This window comes from Rhinolophus sinicus, linkage group LG02, assembly GCF_036562045.2.
Source record: "Rhinolophus sinicus isolate RSC01 linkage group LG02, ASM3656204v1, whole genome shotgun sequence".
NCBI classification, from domain to species: domain Eukaryota; kingdom Metazoa; phylum Chordata; class Mammalia; order Chiroptera; family Rhinolophidae; genus Rhinolophus; species Rhinolophus sinicus.
In genome coordinates this window covers 36902501-36911039 of record NC_133752.1, presented here as the reverse complement: position 1 = coordinate 36911039, position 8539 = coordinate 36902501, and the positions used below count along the sequence as shown (strand labels likewise).

At 40.8% G+C, this 8539-nt stretch overlaps 1 protein-coding gene across 1 annotated transcript in view; it reads left to right on the top strand.

Moving 5' to 3' along the window:
* Positions 1 to 224: 224 nt before the first annotated feature.
* The window catches only part of METAP1 (methionyl aminopeptidase 1), a 62717-nt gene continuing 54402 nt past the window's right edge, over positions 225 to 8539 (top strand). The window contains exon 1 of the mRNA XM_019741141.2: positions 225 to 553. Coding sequence (XP_019596700.1) covers positions 440 to 553 — 114 coding nt within the window. The 5' untranslated portion in view covers positions 225 to 439. The remainder of the gene's footprint in view (positions 554 to 8539) is intronic.

Below are 8539 nucleotides of genomic sequence, written 5' to 3'. Positions count from 1 at the left end.
AGTGGGTCTCTGCCTCTCTAGGCACAGAGAGCTCGAGGCATGAGAGCCTCTTCTCGCGGGCCTCACCTGGCCTTCTCCGCCCGGCGCTGGGAGGCCCCACTCCCCACGCGCAGACTCAGCGGGTGGGTGCCGCGCAGCTGGAGATCGCCAGCTCCCTCACTGCCCCCACGTGCTCGCCGGCCTTGGGGGTGCAGAGGCCTTGGGGGGCGGGGCGAAGGCGGGGGGCGGGGCGCCAGCTGCGCGCGCGGACTGGGGGCGGGGCGCGCAGCGCGGTCTGGGCTGGTCTGGCTCTCCTCTTCCTTCCGCGCCCAGGCCCTTGGGCCGAGCTCCTCCCCCGGCTCGGCCTCTCTCCCCTCCCCAACCCTCCCTCCACCCAGCGATTCCTCCCTCCCTCCTCCTACTCTTCCTCGGTGAGGCGCTCCTCCAGCAGCCGGGCAGCATGGCGGCCGTGGAGACACGAGTATGCGAGACGGACGGCTGCAGCAGCGAGGCCAAGCTCCAGTGTCCCACCTGCATCAAGCTGGGCATCCAGGGCTCGTACTTCTGCTCGCAGGTAGACGCCCGCTACCCCGCGGCGGTGCCGCCGCCGCCGGACCCCCTCCTCTTCCCTCTTCGCCAGCCCTCGCGGCAGGTCGCGACCCGCTCCTCCTCTTCCCCCGGCCGGCGCGCGGGCTGCGCTTCCTCCCCGCATCCGCAGCGCCGGCGCCGGCTCCCGCCCCCAGCAGTCCTGGGCCCTTCGGGACGCGGCCTCGCGGGGCGCACCGGGGGCGGGGCGCGGTCTGTCCGGGCCATGTGGGCTGGAAGCGGAAGCGGACTTGTCCAGGGTGGACCCGCTGCCCGGGGGCGCCGCGTTTAGGGACCGTGCCCGCCGCGCAGGTATCTGCCGGGGCAGGGACTGCCAGGTGTGCGGGCTACGCAGGACCGGTGGGGACGCCGGGGGAAGGGGGCGGCCTCAGCCCTGCGAGTTCGCTGTCGCAGCTCCGGGCAGGACTGTGCGGGGGTCTCCGGGACCGGTAGTCACTCTGGTCACGGCGGGATTGGGGGTCGGAAGAGACCTGCTGGGCTTTGAGGAATGGGTTGCCCGGGGACTGTGGGAATCGCTGAGAGGAGGAATGCTGGCTCCAGCCCCAACTTCTGTCCTTGTGTTTTACTACCGCGCTTTGACACTTAAGCAACTTTGGGGGTGGGGATGGAGAAGGGTCTGTGGAATTCATTCTTTTCCTTTGGCATCCAACGTTATTAATTTAGAAAGCCATAAGTTAACGGTATGAGTCACCTTTTGCATTTACTGAATTTCCAAGCGAGTGGAGACGACAGTTCCATTAAGAGTATGCTTTAATTTAAGGCTGTAGTATGTTTTAATAAGTTTTGTGCAGAAGAGCCAAACCAAGCATTGAATGGGGTCCGGACTGAAACGTGTAGTCGTGTTTATGTTTACTGAAAAGTATTAGTGTTCCAGCTGCATTTCGGCACTCAAGGTTTTTTGGCAGGGCAGCAGTGATGGCTCTTAGTTACAGTCCAGGACTGTTGAATAGAGACACGTGAATATTCAAGTATTAAATTGGCAGTGTCCTGGGGGGAGAAGGGCATGAAGGAAGAGCGAAGGCCTGGTCAGGGTTCTGCCCTTGCCAGTTACTGAGCAATCTTGAACTAGTCAAGCTACCTAACCTTTCTGAACTCCAGTCCCACCACTGTACACAGGGGAAGATAATATAGTTACTTACTATTTCACAAAGTTATTCCGAGGCCCAAAATATCCAATGAATGTGAAATGCTGGTAAAACGTAAGGCATTTTTTTTTAAGGCTGCCAGTGCTATGTGGACACTGCCATATGTAAAAATATGAATGAATAGAATGAAAACATATAAGAACAATAAATACAAATAATATATTTAAAACATAGAACACGTAAGCATAAAGCTGTATGCAAAGTAAACATATAGATAAACTCCTTAAGCCACAACACTTGTAGACAATCCATTGTAAGAAGAGATCTTAGCTATGTTGTATAGGTCTTGTTTTCAGATAGGATATGAGCCTTGACCTTGTTGTATCATTTGGACAAAGTTGCACATGGAGAAATGTTGCTCATTCTAAAAATAGCAGTGAGTCTACTCAGCTTGCTAAACCTGGTAGGAGTCCTTTTGTTTCTTCAAAATAATTTTCAAATTCTTGTTTGTTGAGGCCTATGTGGGACCTGGACTTAACACAAAAAAAGTTTGCTTTTGGAAATTGTGTATCATCTGAGAAGAATAATGTGGTGTACTCTGCATTTAAGATTAGGTGGCATTTTGTAATACTAAATGAATGAATATGTACGGACATTTATCTGTTGAGATTTTTAAAAGATTCTATGAAACCATATTCATCAAGCATAGGTGATATTTTCTTAGGCATGGTATTTAGTAGAAAGAACATTGGCTCCTTGGGGTTTGTGGAAATTTTCCAACACATTTTTGAAAACAGGCAGAAAACATGCAGGGTTTATTCAGTACTGTAGGATTGGATTTATTTTATTTTATTTTATGTTGCGTTCCTAGGTGTATTTCCCATACCATTGCTATGCCTGTAAGTCAAACCCTGAGTTGCTCTCACAGCTGTCTGTCTTCATTCCTATTACCACTTCCCTCTGGTCAGTTTTTTAAATTTCTCACCAAGTCAGTTGTAATGGTGTCTTAATTCATTTTCCTGCTGTAGTTCCTCACTGTGCAAACACCCACAAAAACCATCCAAACGAAACCTTTGGTACAGAAGTTATTTTCCCCTCGCATAGCAGTTTAATTATACTTACCCCCTACCCATAATACATAGAGTTACCATTGCTTGCAGGATTGTAGCCCCATAATCAGGGAACCAGCTTTATTCTCTTGCTCTAACCAGAGGCTATACTTACACTCTTTCCTTCACCCAAATGTCACCTGTCTTCTGAAGTCACAGCTGTTCTTTCAGCCCCAGCTTGAGACTGATCATATCATTATCTTTTTCTAAACCAATTTCCACATCTGTGGTGAAACTAGGGCTTCTCCTTGCCACTTCTCTGATCACCTTCACTAGGAGTAGTCTGTCTTCTTTCTACTCTTGGTCCTCTGGTCCTCAGAGTGGCTGTCTGGCCAGCTTGTCTTTGGGAACAAACCGAGAACAGAATTGCAGGACACCATGATAGAAGTAAGCCTTGCCCAGTCACTCTGTCATATCACTTTGTTTATTTCTTCTATAATACTTTATACTATCTCATTATCTTATTTGTTTTCTTATTTATCTGTCTTTCAATCTCTGATTCAGGTGAGCTTCATGAATAAACTATCTTGTTCACTGCCCTATCCTCATTATTCAACACAGTGCTTTGCATGCAGTAGGTGGTCAAATGTTTGAATCAATGAATAAATGTATCAAAAGGCAGAATAGAGAGAGTGCTGCATTCGAATCAAGACTCCATCATTTACTAGCTGTGTGATTTTGGGCTAATGAGTTAACCTCTCTGTTTTCTGTTTCCTCCTTTTAAAATGGGACCATTAATACTACTTATCTCAAAGTTGTGGTGAAGACTAAATACTAAGTGTATGTAAAACACTTAGCACATTAGTCAATTTAATCAGTATTAGTTTTTTTATTGTTATACTGTGTTTTATGCTTAAGAACGTAGAAATATTTTTTATCTAAGATGCTTAATTCTAAGAAAGGTTTTAGTCCTTTGAGTAAAACTTTTACTTGAAAATTCAGCTTTTCAGGAGTTCCTGATGTTTGATGATATTTCTTTATAGAAGTGTTCATTCTTATTTAGTAGTAGTTTACTAGTTTTAAAAGTAATTCAGTAGTTTCCTCCTAGTCCCTAGGAGTTCATAAGATTATTTTTGAGAATGGAGACTGTGCTTTACTCATTTTTGTATTTTTCAATGTGCCTTGCACACAGTATGCCTTCAGTTCATTAAATGAAAGAATAGAGGTTGATGGGCCTGAGAAGGAAAGCAGGGATACATTCAGACCTTCCGTTAAACAACCCAAGACAGACACTGTCTGGTCTTTGAAGAATCAGCTGAGGACCTGAGTGGTTTGCAACTGATACTACAAGGCCTAAGAACTGAAAAGGTAGTGTAATGTAAGGGGAAGGAGACTGGGTTTGGAGTCTGACCTGACCTGGGTTTAAATCTTGTCCTTGGGTAAGTCATCTCCTAGTTTTGTAAGAGAAGTCTAATGGTGCACCCTCCATGGAGTTGAGGGGAAGGTAAATAAGAGAGTGCGTGCAACATGCCTGGCACAGTGTTCAGTAAGTGGTTTTATTATACATGTAGCCTCATGTCTAGTACTATTACAGTCAGTTATTAAAAGTGTCTAAGGAGAAGTATTATTTGTTTATGAACGTTTTAAACAAATTCTTGCAATACGTTCTTTTAAAGAAGCAATGGCAAGGTAAGGTAATTAACTAACTGGGTGTCCAGGAAGGAAAGTGAGTGGCTGGGCATCTTGTAGGAAGGAATTGTCCTTCCAACATGTGACACTGAAATGCAACCCTGTCCTCTGAATCTGTCTTTGTTACCAGAGATGTTAACATCTTTGATAACAGTTCCTGGCAGTGCAATGTTTATGGAACTCATCTTCATCAATGATGGAGATATTACTGTATGATACTTTTTTTATTTATAGGGATTTTCTTTAAATTCCTCACATAACTCACTACCCCTAGATATTGCTGTAAGTTAAATGATTGGGTACAAATGATTGGGTAGCTTCTTATAAACAAAAAGTAGAATGAAGATGTAGATAGATTGTATTTGTTAAACAAAAATAACTTTAATAATATACTTACTGTATAAAAATTAGAAAATACAGATGAAAAGTTACTCCGTGATAATTTCTGTGAAACTTTTGATGTGTATTTTTACAAACATTTATATATTTTATATGTATTAATGTGCATATGCTTGTATATGTTTTTACAAAAATGGCACCATAATATACATAATCCTAGGGAATTTGGCCACCGTTACGTGTTAACTAATATATTGGGAGTGTCTGTGATAGATACTTTTATATTTTCCTTTGTAATGACTGAATAGTATACTATGTTATAGATGTACTATCCTTTGTTTACTCACCTATGGTTGAATTTAGTTTCTTTCAATTGTTTAGCTGCTGTTTAACTACTCTTCAACAAATGTTCCTGTAAAATTTAAATCATTTTTATTTACGCAGGGATACAGAATAATGGTAGGACTGGTACATGAACCTGGGATTAAACCACCCAAGCTATTGGTAGTTCTCATAGTGGAGTCTGTGCATCTTTGTTGGTTTGAGAACCTTCTGGTGGTCAGTGGATATCTCCTTTTATTGACATGCTTATCTTATGAATACTGATATTGAGGTTTTGGTATGAATTCTATTCCACTAGAACTCGTAATATAATAAAAAGCAAGCATCATTTCATTGGCAAGTAATCAAAAGTTGAGCAAGTTTTTAACTGAATTACTTTTTTAGAGATCAATGGACTGTTGGGAGGAGGTGTGGTTTTATACAGTTCATACAGTCTGTGGATAGAAGTTTTTAGTTGTACTTTGTTTAGTTGGTTTTGTTTAGGTCTTAGTAAATGTGGTGGGGATGACAGACACATAAACACATAGTTAAGCACATACCCTGCTATAGATGTTAGGAGGGAGAAGTTGTAGCATCAATGAGGAATTGTCTGGTATTAATAGCAAAAGTAGTAGACGCATATAGGCAGGGATGCTTCACACAGCAACCATTGGTATTCTCTCCATATTAATTTTAATGTAATAGAATATAAATATATTTATTACCCTTTCCCTGACCTCTCAGTTTGAACATGAAGCATTTTCTTATTCATGTCTGGGCAGGTAGTGCTGCCAGCTCAACAATTATGAGTCTTTGTTTTGATTTCTTTGATTGGTGTCAGCCTTGTTTCTGGCTCTGAATAAAGAACAGGTCAACATACTCTGCAAGCTTGGCCTGCCTTCCTCAGCATACGCGTTTGTCAGCTGTAGTTGAACCTGGAAGAGGGACCTTGGGAAACTTCCTCCAAATTACACATTACAAGTAATTTCTCTCCATGCAGCACTGTTCACAAGAGCTAAGTTGTGGAGACAATAAGTGTCCATGGATAGGTGAATGGATAAACAACATGTAGTATAAACACACAGTGGAATACTATTCAGCCTTAAAAAACAGGAAATTCTGCAATATGCCGCAACATGGATGTTCCTTGAGGACATTATGCTGAGTGAAATAAGCTGGTCACAGAAGGACAAATACTGCATGATCCCACTTACGCGGTATCTAAAATAGTCAAAATTTGTAGAATCAAAGAGGGGAATAGTGGTCGCCAGGGGCTGGAGGGAGGAGAAATGGGGAATTACTAATCAACAGCATGAAGTTTCAGTCTACCAAGATGAGTAACCTCTAGATGTCTGTTATTCAGCATTGTACCAACAACACTGAAAATTGTATTGACACTTAAATTTGTTAAGAGGGTAGATCTCATGTTAAAGTGTTGTTATTAAAAAAAAAAAGTTGTCTCCTGGTTTTGTCCCCAGGAACTTACTGTTTTATTTCAAAGTTCAGTGGGGACTTCTTCCTGATAATACCAAAGCTGTGCCATGTCTGTTGGAAAGCATTCCTCAAAACCCTGTCAGCTGGGGTGTGCTAGTGTGGCATTTATCTGGGTCATAAGCTCCTGTGTCTAAAGAGTGTAGGATATAAATGACAAGTGAAATTACGACTTTAGCAGTTCCCTTACCATCATAAAGTGGGAGGCAACAGAGACTTTTCCGTAATGTGAACCTGTATTTAAAAATCCTGCCTTGATAAAGGTACAAAAGGTCAGCCCTGTGCATCAGATTTTGAAGATTACCCTGTCTTATCCATCAAATTATGAGTTTCAGTCATTCAGTAAAATAGGTAAATGTAAGGTTTTAGACATGGCATAGTCTTTTTTTGGCATGGCTTTTTTTTTTTTTTTAATGGGGATTTATTTTATTCCTGATTATTTTGTTAATTGGTATTAGTGATAGGTTTGACTATTTGAGTACTGATAAGTTTGTATTGTTCACTACTAAACAAATGTAGAGAAAAGTAGAAATGCAGTTATTAACGTGAATATTTAGTATTGCTTTTGAACTGAGGTTTTTAAGTACCTTAAAGTCAGAATTTATGTGCATTATTATTTTTTTTCCAAGTTGTTTTTATTAGATATTGAGTAGAATAAAAAACTAACAGTAAATCATCCATAGGCTCCACAGAAACCTGATACAGCAAATGTCTGTGTTACTAAAAAGAATATTACTAGGTAAACAAAACCAGAAGTCTCCTTTGTCTCCCTCACCGGGCGGTACTCCCTTTTCTTGAATTTTGTGTTTCAAGATCACAATTTGCTTTTCCATAGGTTTGATTCCCTAGATAATGCATTGTTTACTTTTGATGGCTTTGACATTTTTGTTAATAAAATCAGTGTATTTTTTCCCAACTTCCTTTCTTTGTTTAACATTATGTTCTTAAGATTCATCCCTGTCGTACGTAGCTCTAGTCCATTCATTTTCATTGCTGTGTGGTATTGCAAGGAGTTAATATATCATTTATTCATTCCTTCATTAATGGAAATTTGGGTTGTTTCAGGTTTTTGGATTAATAAACAGTGCTGCTCTAAACGTTCTTATGCCTAACTCCTGGTGCCTGTGTGCAAGAATTTCTCTTGGGTATCCACCTAGAAGAAAAATTCTATATGTAGTTCAGCTTTATTTTGGTCATGCCAAATTATTCTTCAGTGTGATTGTACTTATACTCCCATCATCAAAACCTTTACATTATTCCATATCCTTGCTAGGACTTGTTATTAACAGACATTTTGATTTTTGCAAATCTGGTCTTTTGTGTTACTTTTGAATAACAACATTCATTGGGCTATTGTCATATCTGTAAACTTGCAAAAATTTGACTGTCCTCTAGGGGCTTATGGTTACTTGTGCTGACAAGACGTACTCTAAAAGGATAAATGATAAGGTGCTAAGTGAAAATTACAGACAAGGGGTTATTTTTCTCTTGATTATTTTACAACTTTATTGAGTTTCCCTAGGTTTTTATTATGAAAATTTTCAAACAGGCAAGTTTTTAAAAGACTATTACACCTAATTGCAATATACCCATCATCTAAATTAACATTATGCTGTTTGCTTTCTTTATGTGTGCTTGTGTGTATATTGCATTTGTGTATGTATTTGTTGAAACATTATAGAATAAGTCACAGACAATGTGATACCCACACCCATTAGATATTCAGCGTGCACTTTCTAACGAAAAAGACATTCTTAACTGCAGTATCATGATTATATTTAAGAACATTCATCTAATAGTCCTATTCAACTTTTTCAGTTATCCTCCAAGCATATTTAATAGTTGTATTATGGGTTTTTGGTGTGTTTTTTTTGGAATCAAGACCCTATTAAAGCTCACAAATAGCATTTGGTTGTTATGTCTCAGTCTCGTAATTTAGAACAGTCCTCTCATCTTTATTTTCATGATACTGATTTTTTA